This window comes from Lissotriton helveticus, chromosome 3_1 (assembly GCF_964261635.1).
Source record: "Lissotriton helveticus chromosome 3_1, aLisHel1.1, whole genome shotgun sequence".
Lineage (NCBI taxonomy): Eukaryota > Metazoa > Chordata > Amphibia > Caudata > Salamandridae > Lissotriton > Lissotriton helveticus.
This window is the reverse complement of record NC_136061.1, coordinates 1,794,574,697-1,794,597,373: the sequence shown is the minus strand read 5'-3', so window position 1 is coordinate 1,794,597,373 and position 22,677 is coordinate 1,794,574,697. Positions and strand designations below refer to the sequence as shown.

The window sequence follows — 22,677 nt, the reverse complement described above, 5'->3', positions numbered from 1 at the left end:
TCGGCGTCAGAGCTGAAAATACACAACCTACAATCAACTACTGTAGGTTCATGGCTGTAGGCCCAACCATACGACATTGCATACGTCTTAAACTCATGCAGACACTGGAACTTCTCAGCGGGCACTGACCATACTTCCTAATGCACATCAAATGACCCTGATCACCATCATGGGCATTGGTAAACGTATCCAACAAGGGATGGCATGGCAGATGCATGTCTTTGGAACCAGAGTCTGGTGGGCATTTGAAATTACACAAAAAGCAGAATCGCTTAAAGGCAAAGACGATTTCCTTGCAGCTAAGATGGTTTAGAGGCTGGAAGGCACGAGGGAAGGTCCAATGCATGTTTAGCTTATCATTGCCTTTCCAACTTATCCATAACATTAGCCTATCTGGAAATATTAATGAGATCTTGATCTGTCAATACCGTTCGATAAAGAAAACACTGGTTTCATTTTACAGATATTATATCTTCTAATACCTAGTGTGGCTTTAGTGCTTCTCAATGTCAACATAGCGAATTATAGATGGATAACAGTGAATAATGGGGATATTCTTCAGTGAGGGGTCTGAGTGAAATCAACTAGCCCTCAAAAATGAAGCATGAGTTGTATAAGATGTTACTCAGAAACTTGAGGTGTAAAACATTCAGGGGCTTATTTATGGGAAATTAACGCAGCACGGTGCGGCAAGTTATTTTGCTGTGCCACGCTGAGTTAGTTTCCAGGCACAGGGGTGCAACATATTTACAGTGTCGCATCTCTGTGCCTTTCCCTGCGCTGGCGCACAAACTGCTGCCATGCGCTGGCGCAGTACATGGAACAAATGGCCATAGCGAACATAGTATATTAAGGCAAAAATCTTAGCAATACCCATAGAATTAATTCAAAAGCAATTGAGGATAAATTCAGTACATTTATTCAAATAGAACACGGATTCTCATGTCCCTTGAGAATACAACAAAAGTACATATTCAAATAACTATCACAGAATTCGAAAGTGGTGCCCCATTGGGAGAGGAGAGGTAAGTGCAGCATGGTGTGAAAGTGAAGGTAAGTGGGAGAGGGAGGGCAGTGAGCAATATATACATCTAAATCATATAGAGTGCCAATCCGGCCTAAGGTACATGGCCAAACTTTCTACAAACCGTAGTATGGGAACACATGAGAAGCCTATCACTGTTGTCCACAATGGTGAATGCAATGTATAGCCGCCGACGTTTTGAACCTGTGGGGAGAATGTAGATAGCTGAAGATCTTCCGGACGGGTCTTCATCAGGACCAACTATCGGTGTCAAACAGCGTGACGCACTGATGGCGCAAGGGGCTCATAAATAAGCCCCTCATGATTTACTTTTTACCCTTCTATAGGTTTAAGTTATGTATGCCCCCCAGTATCATCCATCCTCGTTTTCAACTGCTATGCAGTGGCAGGGGAATAAATGGGGAGCCACACATAACATAGCTTCTCCTCCTGTCTCAAAAGTAAAAAAAAAACATCTTCCTTCCCTCAAGCCACCTAACCCCACTACCCTCTGTGCCGTGCCATGCCTCCCCTTTCCCACCCAAAGCTGTTCTCTCTTCTCTTCATGGACCAGAAAAATAGCACTGCACTGACAGACTCTACAAGAGCCCTGTCAAAGCAGCCCAGAACTCCTTCATGACACAGCAACAGAGGCAAATAACCTTCGTTTCCCAGTGTTGCTACATGCTCGCAGTGAATAATTAAGTCCGTGGCTGAGGATAATACCGGTTGTTATAGGCTCTGAACTTGAAGTTAGAGACCCAATCCATAGGTAAAGGCCTACAACGGTGTGAGGGCCTTTAACAACATAGGAGCCCAAGGTCGAAGAGCTATAGGCTATTAGAACATTTCATCGCTGGGGATAGAAGTTATAACTTAAAAAGGAAAAACAAAAAGTCGAATATTGGAATGTTGGAGGAGAAGGTCTGTACAAACCTTTATTGGCCGTGAGCTACCTACTTTTCTTTACTGGAGCTGTCAACATTTCAATGTTCTAACCAGATTTAGAATCTTCTATATGCTACTGGTGCTCAGTTACATTTTATTAAAGGCTGTTTTGCTCCATCAAACCTGGAACTTTGAACAGTCATCTAGATTTCTTTCACATGTTGTTCATATATGTTTTTGCTTTGTTGACACTGCTCATTTGTTGGTAACACTATCCGCTTATTGGTAACATTGTCTGTGCTTGTGATGTACTCTCACATTTGTGGCATTTGATGTCTCTTGGTGACCCAGTGCATGGATGAGTAGCATTGTGCATACATTGGAGCAACACTGTCTGTGTGCATTGGCGACATCATGGACTGTTATGAGCAAGGTCCATGTGTACATTCCATCTCCATCATCAGGGTGTTCGCCATACTGACCATGTGTTGCTGACATTGTGAATGTGTTGGTGACAAAGATTGTGTTAGTGAAATTGGGTTAGTGATATATTCTACATTAGTGAGGTCGCCTGGTGATCTCGTTTAAGTCTTGATAACAGCTTAGGGCTGCTGACATCATGGAATTAGTCGTGACAGTGCACAAGTACTGTCACATTGTTATTAGTGATATAGAAGATCATCAGTGATTTGGCGTAAGCTGCATGTCCACCATAAAGTGGCTGATGCCCCCACTCTGCTAAACCTGTGGTCCCTCTGCTTCATTCAGTAATGGTGTAACCATAGGTTTTTGCCAAAGAGGCCTCAGATGTCTTCAGTGTTGGAAACCTTTAGCCATCTGCCTATTCACCACTGAGCCTCCCGTTATTTGAGATAGACCTTCAGATACAGATTTTCGTAAGGCAGGACAGCTGTGAGCATAAAAACTACAAATGTTCCCCACACACTGTGGTAGATGCATCAGTTTCCCCAATGGTAGGGCCATCAGGGAGCAGTGAGCAAATGGCTTGATTGTAGTTATTAGACTGCACAGTTGTTTTAATGTGGAACTGTCGCTGGTCCTTGGGTGGCGGGCTGCAGTTGAAATGTTTTGCTCAATGTAAATTAAGTTTCAAGCCTTCCTCAGAGTGGCCACAAGATTCGTATGTTGTTTGCATTTTAGCAGTGGAGATCACTTCTTGAAAGTGAAGGTTGGACGTATATCAGATCACACCAGAAGGTTGCACATAAACAGTGAGCCCAAAAACTAAATACTGGTGAAGCGCGGGGAAAAAGTTCCTATGTTTTTTACAATTAGATTTGTATTACTTCCACTTCAATTCCCAGTGGAAGAGCGGTAACTCACAGGCAGAAAGTTCTCTGGGTTGTTTCTGAATTTTTTTGTTGGAAGAAAAACGAGGGACAACTAAGAACTTGCCATCATCTTATTTCATTTGATGGAATCTGCTGGAGCCAACTCCCCTTGCATTTTAATAATTTATTACTACCAGGAAATAACATATTATGTTAATTATTTGTTTTTTCTTACAGTGCCTTTACTTAAGTTACCATGTATTTGGGGTATGCAGTTGCGATTCGTTATTATCTACACCGATAGATCAAACTAGTTTCCTAAATGTCTTTCAGTTTGTCTGCGCAGGCTTTAGAAACTCTGCTGATTGCAGCTCATACTTAATGACTTTTCATTCAAGCTCCACCAGGTATTGCTTGGCGCTATGCTCATCCCTTTCTTCTGACACTTTCTCAAAGTTTATGAAGCAGCAAACCTTCTTTCTTACCGTCATTTCCTAAATACATATATATTTTTTTGTCTTTTCTCGGCCTCTTTAGCTTAACTCGAGGCAGGTTTTTGGGTAGGTCACAAAATAGAAACAGAGCAGGATTTTATACGAATTTCTGCTCAAACCAGATAAATTACTGGCATCAGTTTCCAGCACTTACATCCCTGTGAGAACAGAGAAGCACCCATTTTGCAGTTTTTACATCCATGGTATGGAGCAGAACTCCCTCATGAGGTCAGAGTACTGCCAAAGCCAGCAACCGCCCTGCCACACTCAGGCACACCTTCCTCAACTAGCCACGGTACACCCAAAGCTGCAAAGAGTAGTACCCTTACAGCCAGGAACTGGCCCCAGATAGCAAAGCACAACCACTGTGTCACCTGTCAACGTATCTGATAACCAGGAACACCCCAAACAAAGCTGGGCTCTGGCTTCTCTTAGCATGTTACAACCCTCTGACAGACAGTCACTCCCTTCCACAGCACTCTAATGATCAAACACACCCTTCCCTCAGCCCTTCTCAGTCAGACACCATACGTCCCCACGACCCTTTATCAATTCTCATTCAGCCAGGAACATATTTCCGTCAACATGCACAGGCAGGAACCACCCTCCCATCCAAACGGCTAGTCTATCCCTTTCGCTTTCAGGAGCAGCTATCTTACAGTCAGGCACAGCTCTCTCACAGCCAGCAACATCAGTCTCACAAGCAGACTCAGTCCTCTCACTGCCAGCAACAAACCTTTCACAGTCAGACACAACGATCTTATAGCCGGACATAACTACTACTCTGCCAGTTGCATACCTCCAACTGCCTTCTACAGCCAATCACAGAAGGCTGAGAGCTAGAGATAGAACTACCATAGTTAAACATAAAATTCATACTTCCGGATAAAGCCCTTCCAGTGTGTGGCTTTTCCAGTCCAACCTTCCAATTAGAAAGGGCTGCACGGGGTGGACAGAAATAGACTCTGAGAGTAGATGTAATGGGTCTATGATCCCTTTAATGGAACTTCATAGGACTGGGATAGAGACAGTATCCAAGAGTCTTTCTGGCTCACTAATATCCCTAACAGGACTAGAATTCCTTGACAGTCTCCTGCTAACACAGCTTACCCTCATTAACTTCTCAAGGTTTCTGTTTTTGTGATCCTTTTGCTGCGTGTTAGATGGAAGGACTCAAGAATTTGAGGGTGACCATAAAGTCCTCTAGTCTCGAAGATGATAGTCAACTGGTAATTCTCGAGGTCGCCTTCTTTTGACTTCTGAATACCCCCTAGGCTACTTCCAGTCAAGGTGCCATTCGGGCAGACTGGGGTCCATCTGTAAATACTTTGTACCATCTTCTCTTCGTGGTGTGTCTGTTTCTATCAAATTGTAGCAAGTGAACATTAGCACTAAAGAAATGCAGACTACAACAAAGAAGACTCCAACTTGTATGCGTCAAAACGGAAGACCATGCAAAAATATCTACTAACAAAATGTTCGACATTCACTTAATTAATGGGTGACCACTTAAGACACCAGGATCCTTAACCAATTTCAAGCACTTCCAAAAATATAAATGTACCTCGAATTAATCTAAACCTCAATCATTTACATGATGACATTAGCCTGGAAATTTGGACCCTGGACTTGGCTCTCCAGCCCTTCTAGATTTACATTGGAGTACCCTGGCCTAAGCCCACCATCAAGCATTTGCCCCAAAACTGCAAGGCCTGGAGTTCGATTAGCACATTATCAGAGTCCCACAATGTTACCTGAGGATGCCTGGATGCGTGGATTTTGAAAATACCATGCCTGTGTGTTGTAGTCCATGGTCTATATTTGTAAAGTCTCTTTTTTGTGTCGATGTTGTCTGTATTTATATACAGACGCCAAAAGACCTGGTACTGCGTATACTTGCTGATGCCCGTGGTTTGCTTTCTACACTGGCTGGAGAAGCATTAGAAGCCCTTCTGGGTATGCCATGGCTTAGCTGTTGGAAGATGGCTCTCACTCAGTGTCCTTCTGGATAGTTCTACATTAAGATGAACATGTTACCTTTTTCTGGTACTTAGTTGTTAATCCCTTCTGGACTGTTTTACTTTGTGTCTTTGGCTCGGGTGAACTCTTCCTTACTCTGCATCTCGCCATTACTTTCACCGGGAGATTTATCTTTTCCAAGCTCTTATTGAATGACTAATCACTCCCCAGCTCTCATATCTTCCTCCCACCTGCTGCATTGTTCTTGGCTCAGTGTGAATCCAGTGCTCTGCTCAATACCCATGCTGAAAACATCAAGTTTTGTCTAGCTTCTGAATTTATAGCCACGTATCAACAACCATTTTCTTCGAAGAACTTACAACCAAAAGGTCATGGGGTCCGACACTGCTCACTACAGTCAGACGTGTAGATAACCATTTGGCACAATACCAGGCAAGCTGGACTCACACCGGATATGCCAACTCATAGTATGGCTACCCAGTAGACTACTGTGTTACACAACAGTCCTTAGTTAAACAAGTATCTTACACACACTATAACATGTTGGATCACCCTTTTTAGCACCTCATCGACACACAACCTGTTCCCCAATACCCAAGATACGTCATCTCTGCAAGCACAAAATCTGGTTTGTGTAATCTCAAAAGTAGTGCAGACATGCACATAAGATATCCTTTTGTATTGCAAGACGATACCAATAACAAAGATGCACTGTACAAACATAATGTAGACTCCCTCTAAGTTTTGCTATTATAGTCTTAGAGCCGGACGTAGCAGGCCCTACCGAACATTAAAGGCCCACTCCAGGGTTAAAGGGCCGAGCCTAAGGAGAGGACCTTTAACAAGTGAGCGGGCATTCAATGGGTGGTACAGCCCGCTACGGAGGTCTATAAGGCCATTAGAACATTCCACACCTAGAGGACAGAATGTTCTAATTTGTAAAACAAAGGCCTCACGGCCCGAGAGAATTGAAATCCCCTCGGGCTCCGTGAGACCTTTTTCACAGCAACAGCTGTGAACAATCATTGGAATGTTGCTGCTCTGAGCTGCTACCAGCCATTAGAAGCCCAGAGCACTCAGTTCTCTTCAATGGAGTGCTCAACATTCAAAAATCTAATTGACGTTATATTTAAAGGCTTTATTTACTTCATTCCACCATTTCCAAAAAGTAGGTGCTGTGTTACTCTCCCAATAATATTTTGTATTAAGTACTCGGACGATTGACAATACTTATCAAACCCAATATTTTTATATGAGTGTTGAGTCATCGAACATTGCTGTCTAGGTTGGCCTCTCCTAGATGTGGTTCATTTATTTTTTGAATAATGATCAGGGCCGGACTGGGAACCAAAACGGGCCCTGGCAAAGTGCTCCGCCGGTTCTACCCACCACCCCCTAAGGGGGTTGTGGGTGCCGCCGAGATCTTTGCAAGGGCCGGTTTTCGAGCGATTTTGTTACAAGGACGATTTTGCAGCTATGCTGCAAAAACGGCCCTGTAACAAAAACGGCCCCCAGGGGCCCCAAACCGGCCCCCCACCTGTGCGGCGCACCCGGGGATTGCCCGGTGCCCGCTACGGCCAGTCCGGCCCTGATAATGATACTCCAAAATGCACTCAGGCTTGGGTATTTACCAAATATTTGGATTGTGTCAGCAGATGTGCAAGAGCACTGAGGCAAGATTGACTTTGGTTGAGCCATTTGGCAGGTCTTGCTGGTGAAATGTAAAGCGTACTTTTAAGTCTAGGTGGTAAAATGATTTTACTACTTTTGCTATGTATATTAGTAATTTGATTTTGAGTAATTGCTCAGATAGCCAGGTGGACCATTTCTCAGTCCAGTGTATCTTGTCATCTGGGTTGGTTTTAAACAAGCAAGCATATAGATCACTGATAGATAGAGAGTTATTGAATACTAGGATATTAGGTTAAAAAAAATAACTGCTTGTGTATGGGCGAGTAAAAGTAATGTGAGAAGTGTCAAATCTCAAAAAATAAATCAATAATTACAATGTAATTGGAATTCACTCTATTTTGCTAAGAAGGATCAGTATATGGTTTTTAAATGAATCTAGTCCTAATTTTGTAGTCCCTGAATTGTGCCACTTATGAAAGTATTTTTTGATAGTATGGCATTATCCAGCAGAGTGGTTTGTGATTGGAGATCGAGAACCCTTAGATGTTGCTTGGTTCCCTGCCAAATGTTCCCCAGGTTGCTAACAGTTTTAAGCCTGATTTTTTAGAAAATATTGATCACCAAAATTTTCAGTAAAATTAAAGAGTTGTCATTTAATATTGGAATCCAATTTATAGTAGATGTATTAGCTAAGTACATAGGTCCTCATTTATGAGGTTTTACCGTAGGGAAGGGCACCAGGCCTTCCCGCTGCACTTCTCTAGGGCAAAAGAAAAGGGCAGAAATGCGCCGTATCTATAAGATACGGCGCATTCCTGTCCTTTTCCCCTGCCCCGGCGCACAATGGGCTGCCTGCGCTAACGCAGGCACCTTTGCACAATTGTGCAAGGGTGCCTGAGTTGCGGGGAGGATTATTTTTGTGCAGGAAGGGAAACCTTTCTGTACAAAAATAATCACAAAAGGCTTTTCTTTTCCTCTTTCTATGTGTGCTGTAGAATTCAGCACACATAGAAAAAGGAAAAACAAGGAGAAATAAAGATATTTCTCCCCGTTGTGCCTCCCTTACGCCTCCCCTGGTGAGGCGTAAGCTTTTGGCACTGCCTCAGACTTACGATTTCTCGTAAATCTGGGGCAGTATCAAAAGGCCATGGATGTTGCTGGGAACGCCCCCAGCAACACCCATTGCACACCCCTTAACGCAGAACACTGCGTTAAATGTACTGATATTTATCAGGCAACATTAAGCCAAAAAAAGTGGCTTAGTGCTGCCCGGTAAATATCACGCAGGCTTCTGCACCACAGAACGTCACAAAAAGTGACGTTCCGATGGCGCAAGGGGCCTCATAAATGAGGCCCATAGATTTTAGGTGACTGCACATGCTAACCCAGTTGTATAGCCTTGAGTCAGATAGAACCCGTCCACCTCTTATAATAAAGAGTTTAAGTTGCTTCAAAGACCTACAAGTCTCTTTACCTTATCAAATGAACCTAGAAGTAATAGAGTCTAATTTCTTTTTTAAAGTGCCTAGTCTTTCTATGGGAAAGGACTGAAATAAAAATAAAACTTTGGGAAGAATGTTCACTTTGATTAATTAGATTAATATAGCCATCTCGAGAGATTCAAAAAGAACAATTGATGGACAGAATGCAGAACAATGTCATACATTCACTCCAGTACAGAGATCCGGGCCTAAATCCATGTTTTTTTTGTTCACCATGCCATTCCAGTTTGGATCCAGCCATATGCAAATCAGTCTTGACCCTGCGCCCAATGGGAACAGTCCAGCCCGAACTGCCAGGCCAAGTCCTCTCTGGACTGGAAACAAGCATTCTAGGCCCGGTTTTGGGCTTTCAGCCCTCATCAGCCAAGATAGCTTGAAACCAGTGGCATGGAGAGCACGGGACTCACGTGTGAGCATACCCGTCCCACTCAAGTTGACAAATGCAAAAAGAACAATAGATGGATAGAATGCAGAACAATGTCATACATTCACCCCAGTACAGAGATCTGGGCCTAAATCCATCGTTATTTTGCTCATCATGCCATTCCAGTTTGGACCCAGCCATATGCAAATCAGTCTTGACCCTGCGCCCAATGGGAACAGTCAGACCTGAACTGCTAGAGAGATTAGCATATATATTTTATTTTTTTTCATTTTTCTAGTCGTCCTTTAATTATCTGAGGTAAGTCAAAATTAAGTTTAAGGCACAGTTCTAGTTCGGGGTTGCCACAACTCCTAGAGATCAGGCAGACTGAGTGCTTTTGGGTTTAATTCTTCTGTTCCCTCTGGCAAGAGAATTTTTGTTTTGCTGACATTGAGTTTATACCAACATATTCTAGCTAATCCTGCTAATTTCATTACAAGAACGGAGGCTACATTATGCAATGACTTTTAATTGCAGATCCAAGCCAGTCGCATCACAATATAAAGGTTCCAATAAGAACACTGAGAAGAAGTAATAGGCAAAACATAGCAACCATCAGCCTCTTTTAAATGCGGCTCCAAGCAAGATAAGTAGCTCACTTAATTCTCTCTAATAATAAGGTTTCTTACTTTAACTTGTTGTTAGATGCTTATTCCTGGGGAGGTTTTATCTTGAGGCAAGTTAATCCTATTAGCATTTCCTTGTCTTTGATTGATTCGGTTTATCATTTTGTGACCTTAAACGCACTTTTTACCCTCCACCCTCCCCGGATCTGCAATTTATAGAGATTCTCCCCCTCCCTTATACCCTTTGACACTAACATCGTCGATTTAATTTTATCCACCTTTGTGTACATTGCGCTATGCCATTGTGTCTCCTCTATATTTAGACTGCCCCGTGATGGAGTGTGACCGTGGTGATAAATGAAGCTTCATTCTGACCTGGGGCGCGTGTGACACTCGAGTTGTCCAAAACACAAGTCAGATGCCACTTCCCCCTCGATGCCGGGCGCCTGCCCTTTACCACGTACGGCCCTGCAGTAGGCCCGTTAGGTGCGTGTAGCCTGTCCCGGGGCGCTAGGTGCTTGTAAACTGCGCGTAGCGGCGCTCACCCGAAACGGAGCGCCGCTCGCCCCACCCAACCGCTTACCGCCTTCATTGCGGAGCCTTTTCAATTCCTTCGGCAATGCCTTCTCCTCACCCAAAACCGAAGGCTGTCGTCATGACGCGCATTAGAGGAAAGTACCTCGGCGAGTCTCACGCTTCGTGAGTGTCTCGCCTAGGGGCTTTCCTCGATCGGTCGACAGTTGATTTCCAGCTGTTTGAAGGCATCTCGGCACCGCGACTTGACAAAGACATATTTAAGAGCGCAAAGTCTTATGAAACAGGGGTTATAGAGCCTTCTATACCCTTACTCCTGCCCCCCCTTATAACACTTTCCAAAAAAAAAAAACCCTTATACCTTTATTCCTACACCTAAATAGCATTTTGCAAAAAAAAAAAAAAAAGGGGGTTTATTATTTAGGTTAAGATGGATAATGCTTCTGACTCAGATTCAGAGGGCAATAATGCTACATTTCCTACCTTTAATAAGGAGGATTTTCGATCCATGATCCAAAAAGAAATGAAGTCCTGTTTAAGGGAGACCTTTGCTCATCTTTCCCCCTTTAAAAGACCTCTTCTTTCCCAAGAAGAAGTGTCTGATACGTCTGTCGGACAAAGAGTGGGAGCAAAACGTACAAAGAAAAATAACAATATTTCTTCTGAAATGCAGGTGAGCACGGGAGGTCCTAGAACCTCTGGTATTGTTGGTGGTCCTAGCACCACAAAATCCTTGGGAGGTCCTTACACCTCAAATAATAGAGATGTCTTCTATGACTCACTTCCTTCGGGTGCCCCTTGCGGCCCAAATACCTTGGATGCCCTTAGCGGCTCACTATCCCAAAGTGCTCAATACTACCGGGATGTCTCCGATAATGACGATGATATGGATCCAGACGAATACGTCCTGGACTTGGATGATGGGGATGTTGGAATTTTTGATGAAGAGGACGAACCCCCCTCTACATCTAAAGATTCTATCCTAAACCCCTTGGGAGAAGAGATGTTCTCCCCCTTAAATCTAAAGCATCCCCGTTCCACTCTATGGTCTCCACAGGAACACGTATCTAAATTTATTAAAAAATGGATCCGTTTCCCTCTCGAAAGAGGGACAAGAAATATCCTAAGAGCTGAATGCTCTAGACCCTCAATTGACGAAAAGGCATGTTATGCCCCTAATATGGATCCTGAGCTAATTAAATACCTCTTTAGACTTGGGCGCGACCCCAGAAAGGGTCTTGAGAAAGCCTTTAAAGGATGCCAAGATCGCATGCTGGATGTACTTGGCCCACTAAGCAGGATTCTTGACTCCGCCGAGGAGTGTTACCTCAAAGGCACCCAACTTGATACAGACCTTATAAGGGGTTGGAGTCAAAGAGCCCTCATCCTCCTTGGTAATGCCAATTCCAGCATTAACGCTGAGAGACGTAGACTGATCCTCTTTAAACTAGACCCTAAACTTACAGACATGGCCGACAAGGAGCCATCCTCAACCCCAAAAGGCCTGCTCTTTGGCGAAGAGCTTATAAGATCTCTAGGAAAATACATCTCGACCTTTACTGCACTCGACAAGGCACAAAAGAATATTAAAAGAGTGTTCAGTAATAATGTTTTCGGGAGGGCCGGAAGAAGGGGCCTTTCTTCCGGCCGATTCAACCAGAGGCCCTATCAGAGATCACGTCCTTATGGAAGAGGTGGACAACAAAATAATTATAACAACGGCTTCTACCGTGGAAGAGGAAACAGAGCCAGAGGCGCAAGATCACGAGCTTCCTTCGCGTCAAACCCTCCAAGTAAGTCCCAAGCTTTCACCTTTCCCCTCTATCCCTCCGAAGGTGGGAAGGAGACTCAGCCTTTTTTCAAAAAAATGGGAAGAAATAACTCAAGACCCTTGGGTCCTTTCCACAGTAACAGGCTTTATGATAGACTTCACTCAAACTCCTATTCAAACCTCTCTACCAAGAGATATTCCTATCTCATTAGAAAAAGAGAAAATAGTCGAGGAAGAGATTCACTCTATGCTTGAGAAAGGAGCAATAATAGAAGTTCCCTTAGATTCTTTAACCTTCGTAAGCTCTCTGTTCCTTGTAGAGAAAAAAGGAAAAGGTTGGAGACCAGTTATAAATTTGAAGGGTATCAACAAATTTCTGGTTTACAGGCACTTCAAAATGGAAGGAATACATCTCCTAAGAGATCTTCTTCAAAAAGAAGACTGGTTAGTAAAACTAGACTTGAAGGATGCCTACTTCACTATCCCGATGGCGGAAATACATCAACCTTACCTACAATTTCTCTGGAAAAATCATCTTTATCAGTTCAAGGCTCTCCCCTTCGGACTTTCCTCCGCCCCTTGGTGTTTTACCAAGGTAATGAGAGCAGTAGCCTCTTTCCTAAGAGAACGAGGAATTCGGCTTATCATTTACCTCGACGACATTTTGATATTGTCTCAAGATCTGCCTCAAATTCTTATAGACCTGGAAGCGACTATGAATCTGTTAGAAAGCCTAGGCTTCATTGTCAACAAAGAGAAGTCTATTCTAACCCCCTCCAAATCTCTAGAGTTATTGGGTTTCACTCTAAACACTTCCAAGTGTCTTCTCTGTCTACCTCCTTCCAAAATCTCGAAGATCAAGAAAGAGATTCGTCATGTCCTAAGACAGGAGGACATCCCCTTAAGGGAACTGGCGAGACTTCTAGGTCTCTTATCTTCCTCCATCCAAGCGATTTTCCCTGGCCCTCTGAACTACCGGGCTTTGCAGAGGATAAATGGAAGAGCGTTGAGATCCGGTCTCTGGTACGAAGACCGAGTCACCTTAGATATAGAGGCCAAAGTAGAACTGAACTGGTGGTTAGAGAACCTAGAGGCTTGGAATGGGAAAGCAATCTTCGGTTCAGAACCAGATTTTGTCCTAGAATCAGACGCTTCCCTTCATGGTTGGGGTGCTTGTTTCCTAGACCAGAACACGGGTGGTATCTGGTCTCAGGAGGAGTCATCTCACCACATCAATTTCCTGGAACTTACTGCCGGGCTATACGCCCTTATGAGTTTCAAACACTCAATTCAAGGCAGATCGGTTGTTCTGAAAATGGACAATGTTTCAGCAGTGGCCTACATCAATCGCTTGGACGGTACCAAGTCTGCCGACCTTTCGAACTTAGCAAAGAAACTTTGGATGTTCTGTTTAGAACACAAAATTGCTCTCAGAGCAGAATATTACCCAGGGAAGTCGAACATTTCTGCCGACTGGAATTCCAGATTCCTTTCGGACTACAGCGATTGGAAATTGAACGTCGCTGTCTTCGACTCATTAAATTCCTATTGGGGTCCATTCGAGATAGACCTATTCGCGAGCCGTCTCACCTTTCAATTAGACCGTTACTTCAGCTGGATGCCGGATCCCGGCGCACAGGCAGTGAACGCTTTTCTCCAACCCTGGTCAGGGATCAATGCTTATGCCTTTCCCCCATTCGCAATGATCCAGAGAGTCCTGCAGAAGGTGAGGCAGGACAGATGCTCTCTAGCCCTAGTAACTCCCTTCTGGCCATCACAGGCGTGGTTCCCTACTGTTCTGGAACTGACCTTCGAAGTTCCATTTATCATTCCTTCCCTGAAAGATCTCCTTACGGACGTAAACGGGGATCCTCACCTAATGACCCTGTCAGGGAGTTTGAACCTTCTTGCCTGGAGAGTGTCAGGAGATCTAACGAAGTCTCAGGACTTTCGTCGTCAGCTTCTACTCTCCTCAGAGAGTCATGGGCACCAGGAACTCACTACAGATACAACAATATCTGGAAATGCTGGTTTCGTTGGTGCTTGGAGAGGGACTTGGATTCCACTCAAGCACCTATTGTTGATATAGTGAACTTCCTCGCTGAACTCTTCGACAAAGGATTGAGTTATAGATCAATAAACTGTTATAGATCGGCGATCTCTGCTGGTCATGTCCTTGTCAACGGCAAGTCTATTGGTAAAAATGTTATTGTTTGTAGGGTGATGAAGAGCATTCGCATTAAAAGACCCCCGAGACCAAAATATGACTCTCTCTGGGACGTGAATTTAATTCTAGATCTTTTCACTTCCTGGCCGGATAATTCTTTTTTGAGCAGAAAATGTCTTTCTTTTAAACTCGCAACTCTTCTTTGCCTCATCTCCTGACGTAGAGTTTCAGATGTTAAGGCTCTAGAGATCTCTAATAGATCTTATAACTTATTTGGAGTTAAATTTGAAATCTATAGAAGAACAAAGACCATGTCTGATTCAATGTTTTATCCCCGTTTTGATCCTTCTCCAAAACTTTGTGTTGTTGAATGTATGAAAGCTTATGATAGGACAATGTCTAACCTTCGTCCTCTTAATGAGAATCAGCTTCTCATTTCCTTTATTAAACCTCATAAGGCTGTCTCTTCCACCTCGATTGCCAGATGGGTTAAATCTGCTATGTCCCTAGCTGGTATTGATATTTCCAAATTTCAGGCTCATTCCGTTAGAGGTGCCATGGCAAGTAAATCCCTTTGGTCCGGAGGTAAGTTGGAGGATATCCTTAAAGCTGCCGACTGGTCTAATGCTAATACCTTTGCAAGGCATTATTGTAAACCTATTGATCACATGTCTAATGTAGTTTTACAAGGCTACCAACATGCATAATGTAGCCTCCGTTCTTGTAATGAAATTGCGATTCTCCTATTAACATGCCTAGAGAATCTAGATTTCATTAAAGACACGGAGGCTCACATTATCCCACCCATCCCTTTCCCTGTTTGGTTGTGGTTATGTAACTTATATTCTGAGTATGACTTGAATATGATATGATCTATTTTATGTTTATATTAAAATGTTATTTAAATGTTATTTATGACTATTCAATTCTTTTTCAGGATTTGTTTATGATTACTCCCTTTTTTCTGGGATACAATTTTCATTGTCTCCTTTCTTTCAGGTAATCCTTCCACTTAAACTACTTTGGATGTTTCATCACCAAGAGACCGTCCGGTTGACTTCTTCGTTTATCCTCCACTTCGAATTTTTCTGGAAACTACTACATCTTCTTTCTTCGCCTGATTTAAAAGAGGCTGATGGTTGCTATGTTTTGCCTATTACTTCTTCTCAGTGTTCTTATTGGAACCTTTATATTGTGATGCGACTGGCTTGGATCTGCAATTAAAAGTCATTGCATAATGTGAGCCTCTGTGTCTTTAATGAAATCTAGATTCTCTAGGCATGTTAATAGGAGAATCGCAATTCTTCTGCCATTTACTCAATAATATTAAAGGTTGGTAATAATATGTGTGCGAAGAATGCCATTGGAATATACCACTGAAGAGGAGGGAATCTCTAGATAAGGAATTGGAAAGAGTTGTCATTGCAGTTGCCTTAAGTAAGGTTCCATGTACACTAGGTAGAGGATAGGAGAAGGTAGCAGCCTAGTCAAGTGCAGAAGTAAACTGGTAATATAGAGGGAGTGTTGCGGCAAACACGTGTGTGGGCTCTGTCTAGTCTCTGAAACAGCTCAAAGGACTCTGGATGAATTTTGAAGAATTGTAGCACCTCCAAAATAAATTTCCAGGAGACCCTAAAGGCGTTTCAGTGTCTATCTGCACTAGCTGTATGATAGCAAGTGTTTCTTGAAAAAAGCCTGCTTGGTCTATTAATGCCATAGCAAGATTGTTAAGGGTGGCAATTTTGATCGATGAACGCAAATAGCAGCCAATCATGCCACTATTTGCGTACATCGTCTAAAATTGCTGTGACGTCATTGAGCATCGGTTCACGCCGGGGCAATTGGCTCCTGTATTTTATAATACCTAGGTTCTTACCCTGAAGGTACACCACAACTCTCGGTATGATTTTGTGATGGTATGGCTTTACATACTTGCATTAATCACCCCTCAGTAAGTAGATAAGGGTTTACTGGTCCTGAAGAAATGCCACGATCACTCAGACGTTAAGAGGCACGAAACATGTAGACCACATCCTTATTTAGCACACGCTAATTATATCAATTTCGTGCAGCATTGAAGGTGTTTAATCATGGCATAGGAACCCACTAATTAAATGGGCTCTTATAGTTATTTTAGATTACACTTCCCCTACTCTCTACTCACCATCTATTCTCACTATACTCATCACACTCCATATTCAAAAGAAAAGAACTCTCACAAAAAGACCCTCCCCACCCGCAGGGCTCGTTGGGCATTGCAGCACCAGCCCAATGAGGAGCTGCCCGATTATGAAGCATGACACCCCTTGGGTGTGTGAGGGCCCTTGCCCCTCTAAGGAGTACTCCCCTCCAGTGCTTACCTTGTAAGAACTCCCCCTCCCTTTTCCATAGGAACTGCATAACTATCATTTCACAGTTAAACTCATGGGGAGCTTATGCTGGACCTTTATTTGCCCCGATACATCCCCTTGTTTTGTATACTTGCCACAAATTTCTAACAGGTTACTGATGTGTTTAATTTTGCACTAGATTTTTTTTCTTTATTCTTGATGTTTGCAAATATGTTTGCTCTCTCATGTAAAAGAGCTATGCAGCAAGGTCTTAAGTGGTTTGTGGGAAAAGTGATGATGTGGCCATGTATGATATGAGATAAAGTACCTCCTGGTGTATATAAAAAGATATTGCACGTACCTCAGAGTTCCAGAACCTTAGAAAGGAATGGTTATTGAACTCTTCTGTAACTTGCAATGTTCTTAAAATATACAGCTGGTGGTACCATTTCCTTATATAGAAGTTTCAACTTCTTTAGTGGAGAATTTAGCCATTAGAATATTTGATTTTGATTTGATTTGATTTGGAAATTTATATAGCGCACAAATACCCAAGGGCGTCTAGGCGCTTTGCGGTAGGTTGCCAGAAATAACAGAGAAGAAAAGATTAGTTAGAGAACAACCAGGTTTTTAGTGCTTTTCTGAAGGAAAGCAACGTTGGGCTGTTCTTTATATCAATCGGGAGTGAGTTCCACAATTTCACTGTGCCCAACACAAAGCTTCCTCTTCCCCAACGTACCTTGTTGAATCTGGGGGTTTGGAGGAGTTTGCTCTACGCTGATCTTAGATTTCTAGCTGCACAGTACCAGGAGAGGTGTTGTTTTAGGTACTGAGGACCATTCCTGTGCAAAGCCTTGAAAGCTAAACATAAGGATTTAAGTTCTATCCTTTTTTTCTCTGGGAGCCAGTGTAGCTTTCTTAATCCTTGGGAAATTGAGTGGAATTTTGGAATGTCCAACAGCAATCTGGCTGCTGCATAGTGCACCCACTGTGGTTTGAGCATGAGCTGTTTTTGTATGCCCATGTACAGGGGATTACCGTAGTAGAGTCTAGCTAGGGCTAGAACGGTCACAAGTGTTTTTACTGCCTTTGGTGGAATAAAAAACCAAACTTTCCTAATTGTTTTTAGAGTCAGGTAGACCATAGATGAAACCTTATTAATCTGGTGTTGAAAAGTCAGGTTATCATCGAAGATGATGCCCAAATTCTTCACCTTTTTTACTGGGCCTGGAAAATCTCACAGGCTCGCTGGCCACCAACTATGCGACCAAAAAGATGTGTCGGAGCCCAGCAGGAGTACCTCAGTTTTACCTCATTCAGCGTTAGGCAGTTCGAGCTCATCCACGGATTCACACAGGACATACAACGGTTAAAGCGGTCAGCTGTTTCCTCTAAATTACTGGAGATGGACACTACTAACTGAGTATCGTCCGCGTAGGAAATCACAGAGAAGCCAAACTGCCTAATAGGGTTCCCCTCCTCATCTGTTGAGGGCAACTCTATTTTCCTAAGGTACTCAAAGATGTGGGCTTGTTGTGTTTGGTTTTATTGTGATAAAGGATGAAATACTATTTCTCTAATACTGATAAAATTTCTTACTAATTCTAGGTCATTTTGCCGATTTAATCTCTACTGGCTCCTAAAGGCAAGCATCTTGCCAGATTTCTCCCCTATTTTAACGTCTGAGATTTACGTTGAAAAGCTTTTTTTTTACTAGATTTGATGGTGTCCAGTGTGTTTACATGCCCTTGGTTTCTTTCTGGCTCTGTTTCCTTTGAAAAGATGGTACTCAATATCTTGTTTCATATTGAAACTCTACATTTCCTTTAGTAGTACTCAACTGGGTTGTTTTCAACTAGCTTCTCACGTGGCTTACTGTATTTTAGTACTCTTCCTTTGGTTTTATTTTACTTTTCCACTTTAAGGCATCCATGCTGGGGATCCTAGTTCAAGTTGACGAATCCACATAACCTGAAGTGGCGACATCAGGTATGGTAGGGATGCTGTATATAAATACAATACAACCATTATTTAATTTGTGAAATAATTAGTGCTGGAGCCCAAAGTTTAGCTCAGAATCCCTTGACCAGCACTTCTGAATGTCTGAATAACAAGGCTACGTTATCTCGATTTCACTTCAGGTCTCTTTAATCCACAACCATCCCCTCTCTGTCCTTTTTATCAACCTTGTAGGTTCCTGCTTTCTACCTTTGTCACAGCTTTCTTTCTTTCTTTTTTTCATTCTTTCCCCCTTCTGTGTCTTTTCACTGTCTTGTTCTGGGTCAAAGTTTGATGAGGAAAATTAAGTGCTGGTCTACAAAAATGAATGCCAGTGGGCCCCACCTGCAACCACTGCCTCAAATTAAGCACTGAATATAACATAAGACATCATCTGGGATGTGTTTTTCTACTGCTCTTGTTACTGTGGTAAGGTGTTTATCCTTAGATGAACAGGCTGCCCAAGCTCGCCTCTTGCTACTCCCCGGACCCTCTGATATATATCGATTTTAACCTCAGAAGAAAAGTATTAAAGATTTTTAATTAACTTTCCGAAATGTTAATATATAAATTTAACATTCTAATTCTACCAATTTAACCTCGCTTTTACTTAGTTTAAGTAAAAAAGCAACGATGATGCTACAAATCTGACGGTACAGGCCGACTGTCCTTAAGGCACATTCATCAGTTAAGCAGATTCGTTGAAACTAAAAAATCTAATTGAATAAAAAACAAGCACTTTTTGTGATCATAAACACATTAACATTTAACAGGGTGCTTTATGAGTCTTTTGGTCCCTGTATCAATATCATTTGATTTATTTAGAAGTCAATCTATAATTTTCTTAGGCTGTACATGACGAAGAACATTTTGTTTTCAATCATCTGCTTTTGAGTCACTTATTTGTCCATTTTATTTGCAGGGTCGTCTCTGTGAAAAAATGTAGCTATAGCAAAAGTGCATCTTTACCGCTAAACAGAGGATTCATGAAATAAATGAAAGATTAAGATTTAAAGAGGACTATTTTAGTATATATATATATATATATCACATCCGCTAAGCTGCACTTAAACAGGCTACATACATTTGCTTCCCACCAATAAGGAAAAGTCGTTTTTTTACTTTGCTCAAATGCTGCTGTAATAGATTTTAAGAATGCTTTTCCTGGCCTCCTCCAATGTCACTTCCTGTTCAGAGGTAGAAGGCAGGCCACAAAAAGGAAGGAAATTCTTAGAAAAAGAAACAAATGAACTAGATGAAAACAATTTTGGACTGGGAAACCTGGCAGAATTGTAAATATTTAAAGTATTTTTTCTAGAATTCGAATTTGTGTATTTGAGTTCTCTTCTTATTAAAATATGTACACCTGGAAGCATTTCAGTAAGAGGTGATACCTTGCCTTTTTCCTGACATGAAATTTCCCTTTTCAACGTTTAAAGTTTGGCTAACTTTATGCATAAACTATAATCACACCCATAGTGCGTATTTTCTTTAATATTTAAATTCTCTCTTTAATGTCTCAGCCCAAATGGCTAACATATATCTCTCTACTCGCCCTCTCTTCATACTGCTTACCGCTAACCTCTTACCGCACTAGCAGTTCCAGATTACCAAATAGGCAAAGTAGGCACCGGCCTATGTGCCCGGCTCCTTTTAGGGGCCCCATGACAATGGATCAAAATAGTATTGATTTGGTCTTGAAAGAAAATTACAATCAAGCTTTCTTAAATGGTTTCAAAAAGATAGAAAAAAAAGAATCAACTCTTTACATTAAAGACTCTATAGAGAAAATACTGTATTAATGTAAAGTACCCACTGAATATTCAAAGTTTTGTTGGTTTATTAAAATTTAAAAAAAATACTTCTTGTCTATTAACATTATGAATTTCATATTGTTTCGTTTTGTGTAATAAAATCGATTGATTAAAATTGTTGGTTGTTAAAATTAAAAATGTATTAGGAGATAATTTGCGAGGGGTACCCGACATTTCGACTGCCTAGCGGCCTCGACAGGGTTTAGTCCGGCACTGCGCAGTAGAAATTATACATCTGCTCTGTGGCAGAAATGAATGCACTCAGGGGGGCCATTTAGACGCACGAGTGAAAACCTTAAATAATAATAGCTCTGAGAGCAAACGCTGACATCTTACACTACTTATTCGAGGCTGGGTGCATGGACAATACTTGCCGTACTCGTCTGTTCACTGTAGCATCCAGCAAATAAAACAAAATCAAGTTAATTCCCATTAAAACGAGATTGCAGAAACTGCTACAGATTCATCACAAGATTGCCAATTTTCAGCTTTGTTGTATAAACCTTGGTGGGTGAGGAGAAGCTTGAGGGACTTATGTTCAGTCATCAGAGGGGTGGTGGCTGTCCTCTGCGGGACCCCTCAGGTAACCCTATAACTTTCAGATGTACTGTACCTTGACTAATAATATATTATACCATAAAGCCTAAAAACAACTGGAACCACCAACCAAGCCCAGTTTAGATACCTTCCGCAGTGATACACCCTTACAATAGCAAACATACCTACAGAGGCCCAGAATCTACCACATATCCACCAAAGCGCTAAGATGTTTCCAAAGGGACAGATTTCCCAACAGCGCTTAGATTTCATACCTCTTAAACCACAGAAACACTCCAGAGCAGAGATCACCTGCACACACTCCAGTGGTTAGAAAAATCTTACTGACTGATCGCATACCCAGGTTCTACTAACACCCATGGACACAACCCTGGAATTAAGGGCACCCCACAGACCAATACTTGTACATAGAGAAAAGCCACAAACGCCTTTTTTTGGTTTAGACAGCTCCCATGAAGATCCTGTCACAGGTCTTGGAACACTCCCCAGACTGTTTCCTGGGCTTAAACAACACCAACATCGATTCACTCAACCCATGGCTTAAAACATTTAGCAACCAGAGGCCCACCAAGGAGCTTAAACACCCATCACCACCATAACCACATACAATTTAGAAACCTTTAACACTTAAGGACCCATGCCAGGCCTCAGAGAGTCCCCAGAGACCCACACCAGAGCTAATACACTTTGAATAGTTTCAGAACCATCCTTTAATCTTATCAAAGATCCACCATTGGGTATCCATCCTGAAGGTTAGGTCTTCCCACGGGCAGTACCACTTATTAACAACTTCCAATGGCCACAGACTCACCCAAGGCTAAAACAGCTCTCATAGACCCATGGCAAATACTTTTCTGCATCTAACTACTAGAATAATTTCAGGGCTTATACATATTTCAAAGATCCATTCTAGGATTTGAACAATCCCACAGATCCACCCACAGCTTCAAATCCTTCAACACCCAGAGACCCAACCAAAGCTGGCACAGACCCTCACCTTTTGGCAGCTCACACAAACCCACCCGTCTTTCAGAACAATTACCACCCAGAGACCACCCCAATGGTTTACCTCTCCTGTTACCTCTTCGTGTAATTCCTCTTCCTGGTCACTGCCAAAGGTCTGAAGCACTTTGGCTTTGTAAACTTTCCAGAATGCTTGACTCATGGCTGCTCAAGAGTGGAAACCACCTTCCACCAATAAACATCCACGTCTCGGAGGGAAAGGCAGCAATGTCACAGATAGGCGGCTGCACACATCCACAGGCAACCGACTCACAATCTGCTAGCTCGAAGTGCGAAGTCTTGACAATCACACAAGGCAGATTCACAAGAAGGAGAGATTACTCATTCCCAAGCCACAGAATCACTAACACGATGCCTTGGACACATGTAAGACAGTCATAAGTCGGAGGTCTTGCATACGCCGCAGTCGCAAGCAGGACCGTTCTCCTATGTGAGTGGCAAATCTGCTTCTTGCCGTAGTCAACGGGGATGTTTATCCTTATGGTAGGCCCTTTCATCCATGCGTAGTGATTTCAGATGATCCCACCATAGGGCATGCCACCATTAGTGTCCATGCGCTGGAGAGGGACAAAAATAATGTAGTTTCCCAGCTGTTGCAGCCCAGTGTGGAAGTCAGCTATACATTCCAATTTGTTGTGGGGGTGGTGTACTGATCTTTACACTCTGTTGACGATTTCAGC

General features: G+C 42.5%; 1 protein-coding gene across 2 annotated transcripts in view; it reads right to left on the bottom strand.

The window, feature by feature from the left end:
• Window positions 1-22,169, bottom strand: part of C3_1H1orf232 (chromosome 3_1 C1orf232 homolog) — a 50,070-nt gene extending 27,901 nt beyond the window's left edge. The window contains exon 1 of one of the 2 annotated variants that reach the window (XM_078684026.1): window positions 22,056-22,169. In XM_078684026.1, the coding sequence (XP_078540152.1) occupies window positions 22,056-22,139 (84 nt within the window). In that variant the 5' untranslated portion in view covers window positions 22,140-22,169. Of the gene's footprint in view, window positions 1-22,043 lie in introns of both variants that reach the window. The other variant, XM_078684025.1, reaches the window with a different exon arrangement.
• Between the last annotated feature and the right edge of the window lie 508 nt (window positions 22,170-22,677).